This window comes from Orcinus orca, chromosome 3, assembly GCF_937001465.1.
Source record: "Orcinus orca chromosome 3, mOrcOrc1.1, whole genome shotgun sequence".
NCBI lineage: Eukaryota > Metazoa > Chordata > Mammalia > Artiodactyla > Delphinidae > Orcinus > Orcinus orca.
The window spans coordinates 5,821,420-5,844,026 of record NC_064561.1 but is presented as its reverse complement, the minus strand read 5'-3'; the positions used below and the strand labels follow the sequence as shown (position 1 = coordinate 5,844,026).

At 61.5% G+C, this 22,607-nt stretch overlaps 2 protein-coding genes across 7 annotated transcripts; both read right to left on the bottom strand.

Annotated features, from left to right (window-relative positions):
- Positions 1 to 130: 130 nt before the first annotated feature.
- Positions 131 to 10,475, bottom strand: MAP2K7 (mitogen-activated protein kinase kinase 7). 3 transcript variants are annotated; one of them, XM_033400974.2, is made up of 12 exons: positions 9,737 to 10,475; positions 7,886 to 7,933; positions 4,773 to 4,914; positions 4,543 to 4,609; positions 4,313 to 4,426; positions 4,121 to 4,240; positions 3,889 to 3,996; positions 3,608 to 3,760; positions 3,423 to 3,503; positions 3,158 to 3,300; positions 2,472 to 2,517; positions 131 to 2,349 (listed from the first exon to the last, which is right to left on the bottom strand). In XM_033400974.2, the coding sequence occupies exons 1-12, from the start codon at positions 9,858 to 9,860 to the stop codon at positions 2,215 to 2,217; spliced, it is 1,281 nt and encodes a 426-aa protein (XP_033256865.1). In that variant the 5' UTR covers positions 9,861 to 10,475; the 3' UTR covers positions 131 to 2,214. The 3 variants fall into 3 exon arrangements, with proteins under 3 accessions (XP_033256865.1, XP_012391352.1, XP_004277355.1); XM_012535898.3 differs by having other exon boundaries at positions 3,608 to 3,787; positions 9,737 to 10,469; XM_004277307.4 differs by lacking the exon at positions 7,886 to 7,933 and having other exon boundaries at positions 3,608 to 3,787; positions 9,737 to 10,466.
- A 778-nt stretch (positions 10,476 to 11,253) lies between these two features.
- On the bottom strand, positions 11,254 to 22,455 carry LRRC8E (leucine rich repeat containing 8 VRAC subunit E). 4 transcript variants are annotated; one of them, XM_049708351.1, is made up of 4 exons: positions 19,158 to 22,455; positions 18,964 to 19,044; positions 15,442 to 15,584; positions 11,254 to 14,779 (listed from the first exon to the last, which is right to left on the bottom strand). In XM_049708351.1, exons 3-4 carry the CDS (start codon positions 15,577 to 15,579, stop codon positions 12,530 to 12,532), a joined length of 2,388 nt encoding a protein of 795 aa, XP_049564308.1. In that variant the 5' UTR covers positions 15,580 to 15,584; positions 18,964 to 19,044; positions 19,158 to 22,455; the 3' UTR covers positions 11,254 to 12,529. The 4 variants fall into 4 exon arrangements, with proteins under 4 accessions (XP_049564308.1, XP_033256863.1, XP_049564309.1 ...); XM_033400972.2 differs by having other exon boundaries at positions 18,964 to 22,365; XM_049708352.1 differs by lacking the exons at positions 18,964 to 19,044; positions 19,158 to 22,455 and adding an exon at positions 15,981 to 18,957.
- Between the last annotated feature and the right edge of the window lie 152 nt (positions 22,456 to 22,607).

Genomic DNA, 22,607 nt, shown 5'->3' with positions numbered 1-22,607 from the left:
CTTCGCTGCAGAGGCCCCATCCACCAGCCCCCAAGCCCCAAGGTCGGGGCTCACGACCCCTTCCCTGGCCCCTTTCCCCACCTCACTGCCAGGCCCTGCCAGGCTCACAACACACACCACAGACACCGCAGAAGAAAAGGGAGGGGTTTTATTCTCAAGCGTCTAAGGATTTACAAACGAGGGCGTTTCGTTTTAAAAAGGGACGGGGCAGTACTGGCGGCCTGAGAAGGGGTTGTAGACCATGGGCTGGGCCCAGGCCGCCCCAGGCCCCCACCTGCCCACTTCACCCTCTGCCTGATGGAGAGGGATGGCTGGTGACTGGTGACTGGGTGGAGGGGGGGAGACATGGGAAAGGTAGGGGGGAAGGAGAGGCTCCCATTTAACACTGAAGGCGGGGAGGGGAAACGGGCCGACACACACTCACAAAACAGAAAATAAAGTTAAATAAAAATAAACTCAGGCAGCTGGCCCTTGGGGCCAGCCACGCGACCTTCCCGGCTACCCACAAAGGCCCCTGTGGCTGGGGCCCATGAGGGAGGGCGGGAGCCAGGCCTACTGGCCCCGCACCCTGCCCCCCTCCCCTCACAAAGGGGATTGGAGCGAAAGAAGGTGGCCACCCCCGGGGTGGGGGGCAGAGAAAAGATGACTTCGAGTACTTTTTAAAACATGCGGCGTTTTGTGACTATCCTAGTAGTAACTACAGTCGGTGAGCTAGATGGAGGGTACAGTGACGCCTAGTCTAGATTGCTTCAGCTACATCCAGCGAGCTTCCTCACCTTTGGTGTTGGTTGCTTTTTGTGGTTTTTCTGGAGTTTTCTTTTGTTTTTTGTTGTTATTTCGTTGTCCACTTGATTTGCATGCATCACCAACAAAAAGGAAACACACCCCCTCCTCCTGCTCTCGCTGCTCCCCAGGGCCCGGGCCTCGGTGTGGGCTGGGGACTGGCCAGCTCTGGGTGAGTCGAGGGGCGCTCAGGGCCACTACGAGGGCGTGACTGCCTCCACACGCCCAGCCCTCGGCCTGCCCCACCTCTGTCCCTGTCACACATCCTCAGACCCCCCACGTCCACTCCACGTGCCCTCAATCCCTGTCTCCCCGGGCCCCATGGCCCCCGCTCCTGTCACCCATTCCCTCCTCCGCCTCTGCCTCACCGGCACCTGCTGCCCTCCACCATGCCCCACGCCTGCCTTCCCTGAAGGCCACCCTGTGTGGCCACGGCCCCTTGGGCTCCCTCCACACCCCCCGAGGTCCTCAACTCACCCCTACAAGCTGTGGCCAGTCTCCAGCCCCGAGGGAGGAGCACCCCGCCCCCCCACCCAGAGCCCACCTTTGGGACTAGTCTCTCCCCGGCGGGGTGGCCCAGGCCCCCAAGGCTCGGCCCCCAGCCCCCCAGCGCCCGTGGGCCATCGGGGGGGCTGCCACCACAAGCAGCTAAACATGACTTTGGTAAAAGTTTCTGAAGGTACCGACAAACCCCATGAGAACAAGCTCTTCTCCTCCCCCCACCCCCCAAACACCCCACCAAGTACAATAAAATACGATAAACTCCAAAAAGGACCCCCTGAGATCAAAAAGAGAAAGAGAGAGACCAGCCCGGGTCTGGCTGCAGTCACAACGTCCAGCCCGCCTGCCCAGGGCGAGGACGCCAGCCAACTGACTCATGGCTTGCCGGAGACCTAAACGGACCCAGGGGTGCCGCCGGGGGTGGCAGGGCCTGGGCCAGGAGAGAGGCAGAAGCAGGGAGGGAGACAGGGAAAGCCAGAGAGGTAGAGAGGGAGGGGACAGAGAGAGGGAGATGGAGCCAGGGTGCATGTGCGTGCGAGGCGGCGGTGGGACAGCGCGGTGTGGAGGGGAGGGGACAGGACGGGCGGCTCTCTCCCAGCCCCTGGGGGCCGCCCCAGCCCAGAGGTTACAACTGAATAAATAGCGAGTCTGCTCGCGGCCTGCTGTCTTCCGTTCACAGTGTCTGTCGGAGGGGATGCGCACAGCCGGCTGATCCTAGGACGGGAAGGGCTGGGGCCTGGTGGGCCCATCTGTCCATGGCTGGTGGGCAGGGAGTCAGGGGTGGGTTGGCGCCCCCTACTTTCTGTCCTCAGCCCTCGGCGGCCGTCCAGGTCCCAGGGCTCCCCTGGCGGGCAGCTGGGTGGCCGGGTGGGGAAGGGGAGGCCGGTGGCCACGCCCCCGGCCCCCAGTAGGCTGGCCGCCGCTGTGCGGCTACCTGAAGAAGGGCAGGTGATGCTGGCTCAGGACCCCGCTCGCCCGCGGCGACTCGGTCTTCGCCATGACATCCTTGAACCAGGACGCCACGTCCACCTCCAGCGTCTCGTAGCGCTTGATGAAGCTGTGTTCCTGTGGGGCCCAAGGCAGGGCACTTAGGGCGAGGGCGTCTTCCCTGCTGGCCTTGCTCAGGCCTGGCGCCCAGTGTGGCGGGGGGCTTAGGATGGGGGCTGGGGAGGGCCCCGGGTACTCACAAGTAGCTTATTATACTTTGGTCTCTTCCTGTGATCTTTAGTAAGGCTGGAGGGAGAAGAGGAAAGGAAGAGAAGTGAGAGCAGGTAGGAGAGGCCTGGCCGCCCTCGTGGCTGAGTTGTCGGGTCTGCAAGATCTGTGGGCAGAAGCCCGCACCCTCCCGGGCCTGCGCTTGGGCCCCCCACCGTGACAGAAGCCCAATGTGGGCCGTGAGACGCCCATGGGAGGGGTGGGTGGGCTCCCCCACGGGAGGCTCCAATGTGGACGTCCCGCGTGCGCTACTCTTGCCAGTTGGTGCAGGACACTCAGAGCCCTTAGCCCTGGGGCGCCTCTGCTCGTTCACAGCTCCCCCAAGGTGAAGCCCGAGGGCCACCCTGCCAAATACCCCTGGGGCCAGGTGTCCCCTCAGGCTGAGTCCAAACCCAACTCCTAGCTCCCGGGGCTCGGGCTCCAGCCCCCACACCATCCTGGGGCCCCTCTCCCCTCCCCAGTGGCCTGGGTGCAGGGCCACATCTGACCTCACCCTGCCTTCCAGAGTGGAGGGCGGGGGCGGGGCTCCTCACCAGTCTTTAACTCTTAGTTGCGGCATGCATGTGGGATCTAGTTCCCTGACCAGGGATTGAGCCCGGGCCCCCTGCATCGGGAGCGTGGAGTCTTAACCGCTGTGCCACCAGGCAAGTCCCCTCACCAGTCTTTGACGAAGGACTGAAAGTCCCCCGAGAAGCCCATGTGACCGGGCAGGAGCGGGGGTTCTTCCTGTAGGACTTTGGTGAGGACCTCAAAGTCCGTCTTGCAGTTCTTGTAGGGAAACTGTCCCGTCGCCAGCTCCACCTGGGAGAGAGACGGGCAGGGCTGGGCCGGCCAAGGACAGGATCCTGCCCTTTCCCGCCACCTGCCTCCGTACCCCGAGAAGACCCCACCCCTGGCCTCGGAGAACAGGGACCCCAACTCACCAAGGAGATGCCCAGGCTCCACACGTCGGCCCGGATGTCGTAGTCGGGCTTGGTGGGGTCCGGGGGGTCGATGCGCTCAGGCTGCCGGCGGGAAGGAGGAGAGGGTGGATGTACCCCTGTGGCTGGGGTGGGCGCACCGCCCCTCATGCCCGCCCGCCCGCCGGGCGCTGCTGGGCCCCACTTACTGCCATGTAGGCAGCGCAACCCGCGCTCCGCGTTTTGGCTTTGGAGTCGACGAGGCGGCCGCTGATGCCGAAGTCACAGAGCTTGATCTGGCCCCGCTCATCCAGCAGGATGTTGGAGGGCTTGACGTCCCGGTGGATCACGCCGTGCTTCTCCTTCAGGTAGTAGAGTGCCTTCACGATCTGCGGCGCGGGCAGAGGAGGGCACCAGTGATGGCAGGGACGGGGCCTGGTGGGGGGGGCTGGGGGCCGCCCGCCCGCCCGCGCCCCACCCAGCTGCTCACCGCCACCGTCATCTTGCCCAGGATCCGCTCAGGGATGGGGCCCTGCATCCGCTTCTTGAGCTTCTCGGCGCACGTGCCCATGAGCTCCATGGCAATGAAGACGTCCGTCTGCGGGGACAGCAGGTGGCGGCTCGGCGGGGTGGCTGTACCCTCCTGCCCACCCCAGACAGGCTCGGGTCCTGGGGGAGGGGCGGGGGGCGCGGGAGGCTTGGGGGGCGGGCGGCCGGCTCACGTTGGTGATGAAGGTCCCGAAGCACTGCACGATGTAGGGGCAATCGTGGCTCTTGAGGACCACGTCCAGGTCCATGAGGATCCGCTTGTTCTCTTCCTTGTTCCCCGAGCGCCGCATTTGCTGCACGGGACAGCAGGGGCCTTAGCGCCGAGCCTGGGGCGCGGGGCCCACCCGGGGCGGGGGCGGGCTCACCTTGACAGCGATGACGTGCCCCGTCTTCCGGAAACGCATCTTCCACACCTGGCCACAGGTGCCGCTGCCCATCTCCCCCAGGTTCTCCAGGTCGTTGATTTCCGCCTGGTAGCGCTGGCGAGGAGAGCCAGGGCTGGGGGTCCACCGGGCCTCTGCCCTCCACCCCCAGCCCAGACCTACCAGCAGCGTCCTGCCCACCCTCCCTGGGGGGGCCGAGGGAAGGGCGGTACCTGGCCCCCAATGGTCAGGTAGCCCGTCTGCTTCATGATCTCCTGCAGCTTCTGGTCAATCTCGATGCTGAGGGGACAGAGAGCGGGTCCTGACCAACCTGAAGCCACCCCAGCCCCTAACACACAGGGTCCCACAGAGCTCACCAGCTCCTCCCTGAGGCTTGCCCTGCGCCTCGCCCCGCCCCGGCCCCAACCTCCCGGCCCTCCCACCGGCCACCCTAGCCGCTCACCTCTCCATGCTGCGCGGTGTGAACAAGGTTGATGGGAGCCCCAGCATGTGGCGGGGCCGTGCGGGGGGCGTGGGGTGCTGCGGGGAGCTCTCGGAGGACGGTGAGCGGCTGCCCCCATCGTTGGCCAGTGGGAGCTGCAGGGCTGGGGTGGTGAGAACCAGGGGCGGGGAGGGGGTTAGCTCCCAGCTGGCCCCAACTCAAGGGCCTGGAACCCTCATCTTACCCTCCCTGGCATCCCTCAGGTAGGGCGGCACAGCCCCCTGCCCCGCTGGGCTGGAGGAGCTCCCTGCTCCCAGACCACTCCTAGGGTGCCTTTTCCCACCCCGCACCCCGCCCACTCCTCTGACCTGGAAGGGCTTGCGGTGGGCTGGTCCCCAGAGGCTGAGGGTTCATCCCCAAGCCTCCCCTGACAGAAAACGGAGGCCCAGAGGCGGATGCCGTCCCTCGGGCAGGTAGCCTCCCCTCTGTGTCCCTTTCCTCCCCACCTCCGCCGGGGAAGCAGGCCCAGGGCCACCACACCCACACTCTGGACCACACAAGGCAGGAATGCCCACTGGGATCAGCCCGAGCTCTGGCGCTGTGGGCAGCCTGACCTTGGCTGGACCACCCTGGGTAGAGAGTGGGCAAGGGACCTAGGCTTCCAGCTGCCTTGCCCAGCCCTCTGTTTCAGGGTCAGGGAGGGCCGCCCTCTGGCCTGCGGGCTCATCGGTGAGCCTCCCGGCCTGGCCTGCGGAGCTAGGGCCGACGAGGCAGGGGCAGGACCCCAGGCTGGGGTGAGGGGATCCAGGTGGCACAGCCCCTCCAGGGGCCAGGCCAGGCGGCGAGTTTGGTTCTTTCCAGAAGCCTGCATGCGGACAGCTCGGGCATGCTACAGGCAGGCAGCGTGCAGGCAGCGTGCAGGCAGCGGGCACCCCAGGACGGGCAGGCGGCATTAGGGGACGGGAGGGCGGGAGACAGACAGCCGGGAGCCGAGACTCGGGGCCCAGCTGCCCAGAGGACGCGCTGCAGAGACAGGCCGGGGAGGGGCCTGGGAAAGGAGAGCGGATTCCCTGAGGGGCTAGGAGCCTCCGGGCTGGGCAGGCCCCAGGGTGGGGAGTGGGGGCCAGGGTGATGACCCTCCAGTGAACCCCTGAACCCCGGAGACCCTGGCACTCGGCCTCCAGAAGGGGAGCCCCTGGCTGAGGAGGCTGCAGGCTACAAGCACCTCCCAGGTTCACCTTCCCCTGGAGAGCAGGCCAGGAGCTGGGGGCCTGCCATTCTCCTTAGCCCTTGGCTGACGCCCCCTCCTCTCTCCACACTTCCCGCATGGCCCACCTTCTCCTCCCACAGTTCTCCAGGCACCTGGTGACGTGGGCCCAGTGATCAACGGGTAGAGACAGGTATGTTCAGCACCTGGTGCCCAGGCGCTTTGCTGGCCTGCAACCCTGACCGCAGCCAGAGCGAGGGGCAGGTCTATGAGCCTGGCCTGCAGTCCTAGGAGGGCCTGGCGGGAGTGATGGAAGAGCTCTGGGGACCCCGGGGACGTGGCCGGGCCCAGTCCCCTCCACTGGCCCGGAGGCCTCTCCTCCCGTGCCCTCCCTGCTGCTCTGCTCTGCCGGGGCCAGAATCCCAGTCGTAATACCTCCCTCTCTGGCTGGACAACCTCCGGGGCTCCCGAGGACCCTCGAGCTCCCCCTGCACCGGGACCCTGGATCCCTGTCAGGTTCAGGTTCCCTGGGGGCACCAGGGCCCCCTTTCTGAGTGAGGACCACAGCCCTCTCCTACCCACACCTCTCGGTGTGGTGTCCTGTCGGTCCCCTCCCTTACACAGTCCACCGGGCCCTCTGAGGGCCGCCCCAGAACCCGGGGCCAAGGCTGTAGGGGGACAGAGGCTTCCAGCCAGCCCCGCAAACTGACGCACGGTAGGCGTGTGAGCGGGGCCGGTGCGGGGTGGCTAAGGTGGGGTGGAGGGAGGTAGACAAAGACCCTGAGAACAGAAGTCACAGAGGTGGTACCGGGCCCACGGCAGGTCAGGAGGGCAGAATGAGAGCGAGAGGCTGAAGGGGAAAGAGAGAGAGAGAAGAATGAATGAGAGAGAACGAGAAAGGACACGGGGCGGGGGTGGGGGGTGGGGAGCACGCGGCCATCAGGAGCCACACACGTACCAGGCTGTCAGTCGACACACGTAGGCACACGCACACAGGGCATGGCACAAACCCACGCAGATGGGCAGACGACATGCCACAGGGTCTCCAGCAGAGCCACAGAGCCCCTCACCTTCCGACACACACGCATGCGCGCACGCACGCACGCACGCGCGTGCACACACACACACACTTCCCAACCTAGTCCTGCTCACAAGGACCAATGAGGCCAGACCCCCACCCCATCTCTCTCAGCACCCCCGCCCTTCGCACAGGCATGTCCCACAGCCGTCTGCTCCCAGACCCACTGGCACCTGCCCTCCGCCCCTAGTGGGGCTGCTTCCTCTACTTCCATCCCTGCGCTGCCCCCACCTCCCAGGAGACTTTGCTCAAATTCCACCTTCTCCAGAGGTTTCCCGACTGCAACCCTGCTCCCTGCTCCACCCGGCCTTCCCTCCAAGGCGCCGGGGTCTCCTCCACTTCCCGCCCGGAGGCCCTCAGTGCTCACTGCCCTCCAACCCCCAGGGTCCCCCACCCCCTGGGGCACGCCAGCCCTGAGAGGACAGGGACTCAGTCCAAGCCTAGCATGGCTCAGCCCAGGGGGCGACACGGGTCCACTGGGCTGCTGAGGCGGATGAGCAGCTCTCCCTCCCCCCGCTCATGCACACGCCTGCAGGCACACGCACGGACACTCGTGACCCCCTTGGCAGGCGACAGACTCCCGGCCGGTGAGGGAGTCTGTCTCCTCCTCCAGGGAGTCCAAACCTGAGCCCAAGAGAAAGGGAGGAGCGGGAGGTGAGAAGACAGAGGAAGTGGCCGGGTGGGCCGGACGCGGACGGTGTGGATGGACAGAGTGAGGGTGAGAGGGGGGGATGCACACGCACACACGGAGCACGTGGGAGGGGGAAGGGGGGATGGCATTCTGCGGCCGGGGCAGCGGTTAGGTCAATGGTGCAGAGGTCCAAGCAGCGATGATAAAAAGGCTGGTACCTGCTCGTTGGGACGGGGCAGGAGCAGGGCTTAGAGTGATCACAATAACTGGATGGGGAAAAGGAAGAAAAAAAAAAAAAACAACACCACGATAAATCACAACGGAAACCACCGATTTGTCCAAAAGAAAAGAAATCAAATCAAATCATAACGGAGAGAAGGGGGAGGCACGCGGTACCAAACTGCAGAGATGGGTAGAAACCGACAGAGATGGGAGAACTGGGAGGATGGGATGGAGCTGACACAGACACAGACGCCTGGAGGGGGCTCCCCGCGGCCTGCTCGCCATGGGTCTCACCGTGCCTCGCTCTCCATCTGGGACAGCCACCCTGCAAGGCACCCCAGGCCCCGTACCTAGGCCTGTCTTGTCCACACTGGGGTTGGAGGGGGAGTAACACTGCAGAGACCAGCGGGGACCCTCCAGTCCTGGCTGGGCTTCCTACCCCAGGCAGTGTCCAGTGCCAGCACTGCCACCTCGGGTTTTTTTCTGGGCCCCAAGAGACACACACACACACCCCCAATCCAGTGAGAAACCCACGGGCCCAGGTCAGTAAAGGGAGAATGGGGAGTGGACCCTACACAAGGATGGGGGCGCCAGGCTGGGTGAGCAGGCAGTGGGGGGGGAACCCAGATGAGGAAGTGTCTTCCCTGTCCTGTCAGGATAACTCCACAGGGAGCTACATAAGCCACAGGAGTCATATCAGAGGGGATAAAAAGGAGAGCAATTTGCTGGGTCAAGAGAGACACAGAAGGCATGGGTGTGTGGGCAGGGGAATTCCCTGGTGGTCCAGTGGTTAAGACTGCACTTCCAACGCAGGGGGCACGGGTTTGATCCTTGGTGGGGGAACTAACATGCCACATGCCGCGCGGTGCGTCCAAAAACAAAAACAGAAAGCATGTGTGTGGGCTGCTGTTCATCAGGTCTGTAGGAAGGGGAAAAATCTGACTCCCTCTGAGCTTCAAGGATATGGGGAGGGGATCATGCAGGAAATGACAAGGAGACTAGATGTGGTCACGGTGATTCCGAGCCAGGTGTGCGTGCTGGGGGGTAGCTCTTGACTCCAGATGACAAGACGCCAGGGAGACACGGGGACTGTGGGACCAGAAAGGAGGTGTACGTGCCCTGGGATGCCTAGATAAAGTCGCACTGGCCTCAGGTATCCCCGGGCTGGATGGGTGTGGGTGTGTAAGAATGGGGAAGTCACTTGATTCTAAATGACAAAGTCGCCGCGCTTGGGAGTTGCGTGTTTATTTCTGGAGGAGCCAGAAATATGGCAACAGTGAAACGAGTCAGAGGAGTATGAGGGGGCCTGGTGTATATGGGTAAACTGTATGTGGGAGGGAGTCCGCTGAGCCCAATGACAAGATCCCAGACACGGACCCAGGTGCGGAACGGGGCGGGGGGGAACCTCTTGACACAATCACTGAGATGGCGGGAGTAGAATCAGCTGGTGAAAAGGGATGTGTACATGTTAGCGGAGGACCTGGATGTAGTCACGGTCGCATGAAGTAGGAGAAGCAAGGCTCAGGGTAGGTGACAGAGGCTCCGAGGATCCCGGTGATTGGGGGCGGGTCATCAGGTGGGGGGCCTCGCCTGGAGCCGGGTAACTAGGCTCCCAGGCCCCGTTAAGGGGGAACCCCCAGGCAGGGGAAGGGCTGCCCGGGAACCCGCGGGCCCCACGCCTCCCGGGTCACCGTGACCCTCTCACCGCTGGCCGATAGCGAGGAGCGGGGCGGAGAGAAGGAGCTAGAGCGCCCCGGAAGCGGGGGCGGGGCCTGGAGGCGGGGGCGGGGCCTCCCGCGGCGCGCGCCCCGCCCCGCTCGCCCCCTCCCCCACGCCGCCGTGCTTACTGGGCCTGGGCCGCTGGGGGCTGATATCCAGGTTGAGGTCGATCCTCCGCCGGGCCTCGCGGTTCTCCTGCTTCAGCTTTGCTTCCAGGCGGGACAGCTTCTGCTCCAGGGAGGACGCCGCCATCTTCCCCGCCGCCGCCGCGCACCGCCCGGCCGCCCGTCAGTCCCGCAGACAAACACCGCACTGCGCCTGCGCTCGGATGACCCCGCCGAGCCGCCGTCTCGCTCAGCAGGGCGCATGCTCGCGGTGCACACCCGCCCTTCCCGCGTGCGATCTTCCGCGCGTGCGTGCTTCGTCCCGACCGGAGGGATGACGCCGCCTAGAGCTCGCTGCTGGCAACGTGCGAATCCTCTCAGTGTGAGGCGCATGCGTGAATTCCCGAGCGCTCCGGCAAGAGGCGCTGTCTGGAAACCCACTCACCGTTCCGCTTACAGCGGTGGGCGGAGAAAGCAGCGCGCAAGCGTACAGAGGAGGAGACCAGGTCACGCCCGTGGCCTCTGCTGCGCATGCGCACTCGTGACTTTGTTTTTTTTTTTCCCCCCCCCTGTCGCTGTCCCCGGTGGTCGCCATGGTTGTGTGTCCTCAGCCTCGTTCTTTCTCTTCTCGGCCCGGCCATCGCTGGCACCTACTCCCTCTCGGAACTGCCTTTCTCATCTCAGTGCTTCCTTAGGATCCCTGTTATGCTTAATTGCTGCCTCCTCACCATAATTAGGCACCCGGGGCAAGCCCTTTCCATTTCAGCAGGCTCAGGGTTGGCCGAGGACATGTAGGATGGGCGGTGTAGGGCTCGGGCCACTGTCAGGACCCTGGGAATCCAGTGGCGTGACCCCTGCCCTCGGCGACTGGGGGGCCGGTAGGGGGGCCAAGGTCAAGGTCCGAGAGTTCCAAATCAGACTTGCGTGGGACATTTTAAGACTTCCCTCAACTGCCCTGCCCCCAGAATTTGCTCCCAGCTCCTGGACAACGCAGAAGATAGGCCCCGGGGTTTGGTGCCTCTACCTGGCGCCTCTGCTGCCTACACATTTTCTTTAGCTGGTCTGAAGAGTGCTGGGAAAATGTCCCCATCTGGAACCCTGGGGCCCCTGGAGAGCACCTTGCCTCTGCTCTCTGGTGCCAGGAGGAGGCTCGCATTTTGCAGACACCATGGAGGTGGTGATCCCAGGAGGTCAGGGTTGGGCAGGCTGTGCCCTGCCCGCTCCAGCACAGGGACACTGTGATGGGCGTTGAAGGCTTGTGGCGACTCCTCTGGTGACAACTTACAGGTGGAGCAGATCCAAAACTGTGGAGCCGGGAGACTAACAGGGAAGGTAGAGGAAGAGCAGTTCTCCAGGAAAAAACCTAGGCAGACGATGCCACCTGATTTCTCCTGGTTAGCTGAGGTCTCTCTCTGCCTCTGCTTCCGGGATGCACAGATACCCTTGATTCTGGAATGTGACTGTCGCCACTTCCCTGTACTTGGTCTGGTGGAATCGAAGGCTTAGACTCACAGGAGTGGACACAAGGATCAAGATTCTAGTTCTCATAGTTAGTATCATTTATTAAGCACCCACTGATATACATTCCCTCGCATAGGGAACATGTGAAAGACAAAGTCCCAGCCTGTCTTCAGAAAAATGTACCCTCCACAGCAGGTGTTCTTAACCTGGGGTCTCCAATCCTTAGGATGTCCATAAACAGCCCTCTAGGGGATCTGGGGGAATCTGTTGATTGCCTCAAGTTGTTTGCAGAACTTTTCACGTACGTGAGCATTTTCCTGAGGAAGGAGGTGCCCAGCTTTCATCAGGTTTCTCAAAGCATCTAGGGATCTAAACAAAAGTTCAGAATCCCTGCTCTAGACACCCAGATATTTGACTCTGTAGGTCAGCATTTTCCAACACACAGGCCTGGGACTGTCTTTGTCAGAATTACCTGGGATGCTTATATTTACCGGCAAGTTCCTGGCCTCCAGGCAAAGCTCCTGAGTCAGTCTTTCAGGGGTGGGGCCTGGGATGTTTTGTTTTGGTGTTGACTTTGATGCCTAGCCAAATGTGAAAACCATTTTTTCTGAGTTCAGGTGTCCATAGCAAACAACTTATAAATAGGGGATTGGGCTTCCCTGGTGGCGCAGTGGTTGGGAGTCCGCCTGCCGATACAGGGGACACGGGTTCGTGCCTCGGTCCGGGAAGATCCCACATGCCGCGGAGCGGCTGGGCCCGTGAGCCATGGCCACTGAGCCTGCGCGTCCGGAGCCTGTGCTCCGCAACGGGAGAGGCCACAACAGTGAGAGGCCCACGTACCGCAAAAAAAAAAATAAATAAATGAAAAAAAAATAGGGGATTAACATCCAAGTTGGAGGTGGAGGAGGGGGGAGCTTGTCCGTTGCGTCTGTGTCCCCTCCTTGGGAGAGAACCCCAGATGTAAGCTGTTTTGGTCAGGAAGAGAGGGTTGAAATCCCATTGGGATGAGCCCCACCCCCATATGTGGCATTGATTGAGCCCGAATGTTCGGAGTGGGTTGGGGGAGCAGCAGCTCTGGCCCAGGGCTGGGGGCAGGCAAGCTAGCCAAAGACACAGGTGTGGTTTTGCTCTGAGAGTCTTATGACTGAGTTAATCCCTCCAGGATGTTCCACCCTAGATCCACAGCCTCCCAGGCAAACCAATCCTAGGATCTTGCCTTGGGCTCCACCAGCCTGGCACGTCTGCTCCTCCTGTCCCGGCCTGGGCTCACTTGGCCCCCTCCCTTGAAGATAACAGTAGAGATTCCAGGGTGATAGCATCTGGAAGGCCTCTACCGCAACCTGCCCCTCCCTGGCTTCACTCCACCTCCATTCTGTCCCGCACCTCTGCCGGCAGCCCTTCGTAAAGGGTGTCCTCCACCAGGAGCCCCGACTTCTTCAGTCCCCCACAGTTGCCGAGTTCTTCCGGCAGCGCCTCCAGCCGGTTGCCCTTGAGCTCCAGGCGGCTGAGGGCCCCGAGGGCCCCCACCTGGGGCGAGAGCTGGCTCAGGTTGTTGTAGCCGAGGAGCAGCGTCCGCAGCTTGCGGCAGAAGAAGAGCTCGTCGGGCAGAAGCTCCAGGGCATTGTAGGAGACAGCCAGGTGCTGCAGGTTCTGGAGGAGGCCCAGCTCGGCCGGCAGGGAGTGCAGCCCGTTATGGGAGATGTCCAGCAGGCGGAGGCCAGAGCACATGCCGAGCTGGGTGGGCAGTGTCTCCAGCTTGTTGTGGCTGAGATAGAGCTGCTCAAGGCCCCGGAGCTTCCGTACGTGCTCGGGGACATAGGCGATCTGGTTGTGCCACAGCCGGAGTGTGACCAGCTTGCGGCAGTGCTGGAAGCTGAGGATCTCCTCGATGGACCGCAGGTGGTTGTCCTTGAGGTCCAGTTCCTGTAGTGCGCTCAGGCTGAAGACGGCATGGGGGATGCGCTCCAGCCCGCAGGCCACCAGCTCCAGCTCCCGAAGCACTGCCAGCTTCTTGAGGCTGTTCAGTGCCAGCAGGCGGGCCCCGTCGTTGTGCAGGCTGAGCCGCTGCAGGTGACCGGCCACGTCGGTCACGCTGGCGGGCACTTTGCCGGCGTTGCTCCGCAGAGACAGCACCTTCAGCTGCTTCAGCTCCCGGAGGCTCTCGAGGGTCGCTGCCCGGGCCAGCTCCGGGGGGAAGACCCCCTCCAGGTGCAGCTCCTCCAGGCTGCGCAGCCCGAACACCCAGAGGGGCACCTCTCGGAGCTCCTCGCACTTGACCCGGATGACCTTCAGGTGGTCCCGCAGGAAGATCTGCGAGGAAAAGGGCAGCCTGGCCGGAGAGTGGAGCAGGCTGATCTCCTGCAGGTGCACCAGCTGCGAGAGGCCTGGGGGGAAGGTGACGTCACAGATGGCCTCCAGCCGCAGGGCCTCCACCTCGCTGAGCTCGAAGACCGTGTCGGGCAGCCCCGGGAGCATGCAGAGGGCCAGCTCGAGCCGGCCGCAGGCGTTGCGCTGCAGCTTCTGCCGCAGCTTCTCGGTCGTCCACTCGTGGTTGAGGTTGAGCTGCTTCAGGCGGCTCTCGCTGACCTCGGAGAGGAAGACAGCGAAGCGCTTGGAGTAGAGTGAGTCGTACTGGTCGATGAGGTGCAGCATGAAGGCGAAGTCGTTCTTGACGTCGGGGATGTCGCCCATGCCCGTCTCCTCCCGCACGGACCGGAAGGAGTACTCCTTGAGGGGCCGGTGGAAGAGCCAGAAGAGTGTGTAGAAGCAGATGATCCCGTAGACGCACACGAAGCAGATGTAGCAGAAAGCCAGCTTGGAGAAGAGGTGGGCCTTGGTGTGGCTGCAGCAGAAGCTGGCATAGCCCGTGACCTCCGAGGTGTCCACCGTACAGGCCACCAGGAAGCTGATCTTCCCCACGTAGACGAAGTTGTAGACCAGGATGGCCAAGAACTTGCAGACCTTGAGCACCGTCTGCCGGATGTACATGGTGTACAGGATGTCCCCCTCTTCCACGTGCATACGGAATTTCTTGACCTTCTCAAACAGGGCTTTGGCCTGCTCACCCTCCTTTTTGTCCAGCAGGGTGACAGCCGGTGGCTCCGTCACCACCTTCTCGGGCTCCGCCAGCATCTTCTCCTTCTCACCCTCACCTGCCTTCCCCGGTCCTGCCGCCGCTGCTGCCATGGTCACCGTTGCCCGCCCGGCGGCGGCAGGGTCCTTGTGGTTCTCCCCAGAGACCTCGGATAGGGCCCGCGTGGTCCACGGAGAGTCGAAACACTTGCCCAGGATAGAGATGAAGTGCTCGATCTTGGAGCTGGTGCCGGGGAACTTGAACCAGAAGCTGGTGCAGACCATGAAGTTGAGCGTGTGGATGACGACCAGGTAGGGGAAGTACTTGGCGTACCAGTGGAGGGCCGTCTCGTAGCAGAGCTGGTTAATGAAGCTGTATTGCTGCAGGTCCAGGTTGTTCCTGAGGCCGCTCAACTCCTGGAGGTCCCCCACATGCTCGGAGACCCCCCGCAGCAGCAGTTGCCGGCACGGGGCCTCTGATAAGTTCTCCCGGGGTCCGTGACTGGGCAGACAGATGATCTTGTCCTGTGTCACCTGGGGATGGGAGAGAGGGTGAAAGATGGTGAAGGATCTGGGGCGGCCTGGGAAGTTGTGGGGTGGGGGAGGAAGCAGGCTGAAGGCAAGAGGGGTTTCCATCAACCCCCAACTGTCCCCAGTTTGTTCCCCAGCTTTGGAAGAGTCAGTAAACCTCTGAGCGTCGGACTTTGTCTGAAAAAAAGGGCTGGGTTGATTTGTGTCCTTCGAAAAGATGTTGAAGTCCTAACCCCCAAATACCTGTGAATGTTGCCTTGTTTGGAAATAGTCTTTGCAGAGCAGATGTAATCAAGTTAAGATGAGGTCATTGGGGGTGGGCCCTAACCCAATAGGACTCTGGCCTTATAAAAGGGAGAAATCTGGACACAGACTCACACAGACACACAGACATACACACACACACACACACACACACACACACACGGAAGATGCTTTGAAGATACAGGGAGAACGTTATCTGTAAACCAAGGAATGCCTGAGGCCACCAGAGTCTAGAAGGGAGCCGTGGAACACATTCTCCCTCACAGCTTTCGGAAGGAACCAACCCTGTCAACACTTTGATTTCAGACTTCCAGTCTCCAGAAATAAGAGACGATAACGGAAGACTTCCGGAACTTCCCAGACCCCGCCCCTAGAGACCCCGCCCCTGCCCCGCCCCTTACCTGGAGGGTGCAGCCGAAGACCCCGATCATGAGCATAGCCACGGTGAGGTACTCGGCCAGCACGTCCCACCAAGGTTTGAGCACCTTGAAGTTGGGCTGGTGCTCCGCGAACTGCTTGAACTCCGCCACCGGAATCATCCCGCCTGTGGGAGAGCGGGAAGTGGAGGGTGCAGAGAGAGACCCTCAGGAAAGGGCGCCCGGTGCCGGGTCCCCAGAAGAGCCAGACACACGCATCTGCTCCCAATCCGCGCTCGGCCCTGCCAAACTCTGGCAGAACCCACAAGCTGTGCGCTTCCTTCCCCTCCCCCCACAGACCTCGCCTCCTTCCTGGAGCCGGGCAACTACTGTCCTCACCACCTCTGCTCCCAGGGACCCCTGCCTCGGTCGGACTCTGCTTGCCCTCAGAGCTCAGGAGGGGCAGTCCACGGGGCCGCTGCCCCACAGCTTGCCCGTGTGGCCTTCTCCCGGGGCCCAGGCATCTCCTCCCACCCTTGACGCCAATTGGAAACACTTCGCTCTGCTTCTCTGACCCCAGGTACCCGGTATCCAGGCGGCCAGCCCCGGCTCCCTCCACCACTGGACCGGAGAGAGTCCCAGAGACACGGAGACTTCCGGGGCATGGGCCCCGCACCCCCTTCAGGGGCGCTCCGGGCACCACCTCCAACCTCCAACCGGAAAAGCCGGCTGGAGCCTGGCTGGAGCCTGGCTCTGGTTTCGGGCCCCAGGGGCAGGGAGTGGCAAAGCTGAAGGCTGGTCAGCCCTGGGGGGTGGGAGTGACTAGGACACCTGGGTTTCTAGTGGGGCAAGTGCCTAGGATCTGCGGCAGAAAACAGAGACCTGGCCTCTGAGAGTCAGGGGCAGGGGGGGCGCAAGGACAGGGCAGAGGATCAGGAAATGGAAAACTCACAGGGAGAGAGCCAGGGTGACACCTACGACTGGGACAGGGCTGGGCTGCCAGGCTCCTGGGCGGCCAGCCCACTCTGTCTGTCCCAGGCTTTCATTTTAGACCAAGGTATCATTATTCCAGATACAGACAACTAGGCGCAAGTCACACGGGGGTGTGGGCCACGGGCTGGGACATCACCCTCCCCGACAGGCAGTCGGGAGCCTTTTCCCCCACCTCCGAGGCTGGAGGGGCGAAGGAAAGGGAGGCAGCAAGCCCCTCGCCGCCTCTGGGGGGGCTCCTAGGCGTCTGCTCCCCTCCCCAGCATCCATGCTCCCAAATATAAAGATCTTGTTTTATATCAGGCAGGTTTCCTGCGGCCTGCGGTCCTCATCCTGACAGCCTGTCACTGGGCACAGGCTGGGCAAAGAAGGGAGGCATCTGGGCCACCAGCTGGTCCTCCAGCCTCCCACCCATCTCCTGGGTGGGAGGGAAACTGGCCTCTGTCCCACACCTCAGTCAATCGCTCTGACACCTCCTTGCCTCCCTTTTTGGTCTCCACAACCCTTGAAGGCCTTAGGGTTACTCCTGATTGAGGACAAGGTAGAAGTGGGCGGGGATATGGGATGCAGGCCCCACCCGCCAGGCTGAAGTCGGGGCAGTCCTTAATCCCCTTAATCCCATCAGAGGCTCCCACCTCAGTACCCGGGATAATATGTAAGGGACAGGGACACGCCTGCCCACACCCAGGCTCCGGGGCCTCCTGACTCAGGCCCTGACTCACCCAGCAGCCGGCACATGCAAGGGGGTGTGCAGACAGAGCACAGAATCCCTCACCCAAGGGCTCATCCCTCATGCTCAGTTTCACACCCTGTCCTAAACAATAAGCCGAGTAAAGATGCCTCCCATGCGTCACAGGCTCAAACACCAGGGAATCTGCTAGAAACACACTCAGGGCAGCTCAACAGCCCCCAGGAGCCAAATTGCAGCCACCGAAAGGGACACCCTGGGGGCATTCTGGAGCGTGCACCTCAGGGCATGTGTGTACAAAGGGCAAGTACACACTAAGTTGAGGAGAGACCCAGGACCAGGGAGCCGGCCATATGCCCTCTTCCAGTTCTGGCCACCCACTGTTCTCCCTGCCCTGGCCACCTACCCCTGCGAGGGACACTGCTTAGCTGCTTCACCTGAGAATGGTAACTGTTAGCAAAAATGCCACACAGACAGGCAGGGACCAACTGCCTGCCCCCGAGTCCTTGCCACCCTTCAGGACCCATCTCACAATGGTGGAAGCTCCCCACTGGCCATCCCAGGTCCACAATCAAAGGCAAGAAGGCAGAGACACACCCAGGGTCCCCAGCAGATGGCCCAGGGGATGCACCCACAGAGCAAAGTGTATACGCAACAGCCTCAGAAGCAGACATGGGTTTATCATTATCTGTCTCCACGACTCAATCTTGATCGTCCCGAACCTGCCATTAAGTTTCCCCAGACACAAGGCTGGCCCCCCTGTGTCTGAACAGGGCTGGTGGGAGGGCTTGGGGAGAAGGCTTCATGGGGGTGTGGGAGCAGAGAACTTATGACCACCAGATGCCTTCAGTGTCTCGTTTTATCCCAGCTCTGGGAGTGTGGATGTTGGGACCCTCCTTTTCCAGACTCAGGAGAGTGAAATAACTTGCTCAACGTGTCACAGCTTGTGACACGTGGCATTCGAGGCGAGACTCCCCCAAGTCCCGTCTGTCTGATCACGTTGTTGAGCAAGAACGTCTCGCTGAGTTGAAGCATCTTTGCCAAAAGAACCTCAGAAGGGGTTCCTTCAGGCAGAAGAAATGGAGGGAGGACGGCTGCTCTGCCCAGCAGGCTGAGCCTAGGGCCAGGAACATGCCCCCTACCCAGCCTTAGCTCCACTCACCCATGCCTCACCCTGCTTCTGCTTCCCTCTCAGGCCTTCCCCAAGCCCCCAGCTTGCCTCTGACCACGTGGCGGTGGCGGGTGCTCCTGGACCAGCGCGCCATCCCACACCGTCCCCACCCACAGCCCATGCTAAGGGGCAAAGAAGAAACAGTGACTGTTGTCAGCCCTGAAATGGGTCTTGGAGGACACAGGGTCCAACTCTGGACTTTTACACAAGTGAGAAACCGTGGCCTGGGTGGAGGAGGGTGGCCCCGTAGTGGCGGATCCTGCTCTGGGCCCCAGGCCTGGGGACTCCCAACCCAGTACTTTTCCAAGCTGTCCTGCCAGGACTAGGGGCGTCTGGGGAGTCTTGAGGTTCAAGAGTCCCAGAAGGGACAGCCTGGTGAGGCTCCCAAGTGGTAGGGTTCTGGGAATTGAGGGGCTCACAGGGTTGAGTCGTCAGCAGCGGAGGAGAGGGGAGCACGGTCAAGACCCTCGGGTGGACCCCAGCCTGTTTATCTTCACTCCGTCCTTGGCCAGGCCTGCCGGGCTCCCTGACGGGCGCCCTTGGGCTGGCCACGGCGGGGCCTCTCTCTGCACCCCCCCAGCCCACCCCCCAGCTCCTTCTGTGCCCCAGACGGCGTTGGGCTCAGGTCACAGGGCCAGCCGCACCTGGGGCGGTCCTCCCGTGGGCCAGATCCTCACCCCGCCACCTGGTCCCCAGGGGCGGAGAGCCACCTACTCACCTCACGGGCCGGACGCTTGTTCCAACTCCTGTGTCTCTGGGAGCGGAGCGGCCGGGACTCCCGCAGAGTTCGCGGGACAGGCTGGGTGAGTCAGGGCGGGAGGGCGGGCGACCTGGACAAGAGCCGGGAGCAGCTCCGCCCCGCCAGGCCCCGCCCACCAGCCGTCTCGGCCCCGCCTCCCTTAGGGCGCTCACAGGTCGCCCCCGACTCCTGGTACCGCGGGATCGCGGGAGGAGGGCGATCCTAATCCTGGTGTCTCCGAGGTGGGCGAGGGGCTGGTCGGAGGAGCGGGGACCGTAGAATTCTGGGCTCCGCTTCAGTGAGGCAAACCTGGCACGGGGGACACTGAGGAGGGCTGGAGGCGCTGGGCTCCCAAAGCCGACCTGAAGGCACGCTTCCGGGAGCCCAGCTGCATAGACCTTGTCAGGAACGCGTGGAAGTCCTCCTTCCCCTCCTCCTCCCTTCACTCCCAGGTGCAGCTACCTGGCCTGGAGGCTCACCCAAGGAATCAGTGACCAGGGCCCAAGAGAGGGCACGGCGCTTCCCCCTTCCTGCTCTGACCACCGAGCCAGGGGAAGCTCTCCACTGGGGGAGGAGAGGGAGTGAGCCGCTCCCGGGTCCTGGTGGGGTTGGGCACAGGGGTCAGAGGGCTCTGGGAGCCGGGGTTGGAGTCCGGTCTGGGAGGCCGGCTTCTCAAAGGGAGACTCTGCCTCCCCTCCACACCATGATTTCCTCCCCACTTTGGGAGGCCTGAGCTGGGTCTTAGGCGACAGTTGACCTTGGTCTGCCCTGTCTGCAAAACTCAAGGGAGAGGGGACTGGACCAGGTGGCAGAGGGAGGCCCCATCTCCCATGGGGAAAAAGAAAACAAGTTCACCAGGGTAGAGACACTCCGAAACCTTGAGGGTTGGGATCCCCTAAGCTTCAGTTCCCCTGTGAAACCCTGCAATGGGCGCGACCCTTGAAGAAGTCCCTGTGGGCTCGGCCACAGGCTACCCAAAGGCAAACCTTCTCTCTCAGAGCTTCTGCTCTATTGCTGTGTGTGTGGATTGGGGGTGGAGTGCGGTTGGCGGAGACAGAGATAAGGAAGCAAATAAGTAAGGAACAAGGTAATGTCAGCTTGTGACAAATGCTGTGTATATAACAAAGTAGGGTGAGGTGAGGTGGTAGCAAGGGGGCAGGGGCCTTTTGAGGTGAGTAGTTTCTCCCTTTCCTCTAGCCTCGGGAGAAGCTCCTTGAGATCCATACCCTGGCGGTTTGTTTCCGGCTTTATGTTGGGATAAGTGTTTTCATAAACGACGCTTTGCGCACTTGTGCAAGAGTCTCTGTGGTGACTGGGATCGAAGCCCCGTGATCCCCAGACACGTGTCTCTTCTGTTCCCTACTGTGTCCCCAGCACTTGGGATGGTGCCTGGCACACAGTGGGCATTCAGTAAATGATGGACGGATGGATGCTTAGTTCGGGCCCTTCTAGATACAGATCCTGAGGCAAGGAATTAGATGCAAATAGTTTCTCTGGAAGGTGAGGCAGTGGGGAAGGGAAGGAAGCCAGTAGTGTTAATGAGGGTGAAGGAGCAGGCTGCCAATATAGGCAACTGGGGTTCCATTGTGCTGGGGAGCTCTGGGAGATGGTGGAGGACACACCTCCAAGTTTTCCCACCCAAGAGGTGAGGGAGTTGAAGCATTGATGTACCAGCTCCTGCCTGTTGTGGCTGAGGGCTGCTCTGGAGAGGGGGATGGAGGGAGTGTTAAGGCCCTGACACTTCTGACTTTCCTGCGGGTGGGGACTCTGGGTGCTCAGGAGATACGGAAGGAGCTGTATGGCACTGCCACAGGTACAGACGCTTGAGTGGAATGTCTCAGTCATATGACACGCATACAATGCTCTCCAGCTGTCCTCCAGAAAGCCTGCCCCCTTTACATTCCCACAGGTAGTTTGTGAGTTTTCCCGCATGGACACTGTCCAGGTTTTAAACAATTGTGGTAGAGCACACACATAACATAGAATTTGTCATCCTAACCATTTTTAAGTTTACAGTTCAGGGCCATTAAGTACATTCAGTGTTGGGCAACCATCGCCACCATCCATCTTCAGAACGTTTTTTGTTTTGCAGAACTGAAACTCTGTCCCCATTGAACTCATATTCCTCATTCCTCTCCCTAGCTCCTGGCACCCACCATTCTACCATCCATCTCTATGAGTTTGAATCCTCTGGGGACCCCATATAAGTGGAATCACAGTGGTTGCACCATTTTACATTCCCACCAACAGTACAACTGTTCCAATTTCTCCACATTCTCACCAACACTTGATATTTTATACCCAGCTTTTAAGGTTTTCTGAGCCTGAGATAGTTACATATTACTGTGCTGTGTAACAAATTGCCCCCAAACCTAGCACCTTAAGACAACAAGAATTTATTGTCTCACATAGTTTCTGAGGGTCAGGAATCAATCAGAGTGGCTTCAATTGGTGGTTCAAAAGTTTCCCTCCCCTGGTTGTCCCCAACAACCACTGATTCGCTTTCTGTCACTATAGATTAGCTTGTGTTTTCCAGAACATTATATAAATGGAATCGTACGGTGGATACTCTGTGTTTGTGTATGTATGTACAAATGTGATGGGGGAAGGGGTGAGGCAGAAGGAGCTGGTTCTTTGGGATGGGGTAGTGAGTGGCTAAGAGTCTGAAGAGATGGGGCTTGGGGGCAGAGAGCACAGTGTGTGTGAGTGTGTGTGTGGGGAGCCATGTGGCCTTGAGTACAAGCAGAGGTGCAAGAGGGCACCTGGCACTGTTGGCCAGCTCTGGGCAGCTGAGGATGGCCATCTTCCTCTTCTTGCTTCAACCCCCTCAATGCCACAGTCCCCTACCAAGGTCCTCCATGAGGCCTCTGCACCAGTTTGGCGGGTCACCAAAATGACACCTCTTACTCCCTCAGGTTGGGCTGGGAAACCTCAGACGGGATCTTCTCGGCTCCTCTTGCACCCGTTTTTATACCTCCAGGCCCCCCATAATCTCATCCCCACAAATCCCGGCTCTGCCAGGAAGCCTTTGCTGACTTGACTTCGTGTGACCTGGGAGGGTGTGGCGAGTGGGGGGGGGGTGCTCTGCCCTGCAGAAGGCTGGGTCATCTCTCACCATCCTCCGTCTCTTGCTCTTGTCCTTTCTTCCTCTCTACCCCCAAATCTGGGGTCTACCCCTACATTCCCAGGGCTGCATTCTCCCACCAGTCCCCCTAGCCCAACCAGGTACGGGGTTTCCTGGGGTCTGTGAAAACCCTTTGGGTATGAGAGGGGCGGAAGCCCCAAGAATCCTGGGGGGCCTGCCTCTGCGGTCGCAAAAGCGAGGACAGGGCCTGGGACACCGAGCGGCCGGATTGGTCAATTGGGCACGAGGCGCGATGGTCCCGCCCCCTGGTTGCCAGGGCCCAACCTATCCGCGTCCAGGCGGGCCTTGGTCGCCAAGCAGTTGGGGTGGGGGTCGGGGCAGGTGTGTATGGCAGGGGGTGGGGAGAGGAGGTTAGGCTGAGTTCGGGACCCCAAGGGATTCCCCCCGAAGCCCGACCGGTTGGGTGTCTGGGGTCCTCAGGCGCAGCCGCGGAGAAGCAGCCCCTCCCTCCTACGCGCTCCCGGCCGCCCTACTCGGC

What these genes read in the sequence shown, in the direction of transcription:
- MAP2K7 (XM_012535898.3), bottom strand. Translation starts at nt 9,860, where the DNA reads ATGGCGGCGTCCTCCCTGGAGCAGAAGCTGTCCCGCCTGGAAGCAAAG. An exon ending in ACACCGCGCAGCATGGAGAG is followed by an intron (nt 4,610 to 4,772) that starts GTGAGCGGCTAG and finishes CTGTCCCCTCAG; the next exon opens with CATCGAGATTGACCAGAAGC. An exon ending in CAGTCCTTCGTCAAAGACTG is followed by an intron (nt 2,518 to 3,157) that starts GTGAGGGGACTT and finishes TTCTCCCTCCAG; the next exon opens with CCTTACTAAAGATCACAGGA.
- LRRC8E (XM_049708351.1), bottom strand. Translation starts at nt 15,579, where the DNA reads ATGATTCCGGTGGCGGAGTTCAAGCAGTTCGCGGAGCACCAGCCCAAC. An exon ending in TCTTCGGCTGCACCCTCCAG is followed by an intron (nt 14,780 to 15,441) that starts GTAAGGGGCGGG and finishes TCCCATCCCCAG; the next exon opens with GTGACACAGGACAAGATCAT.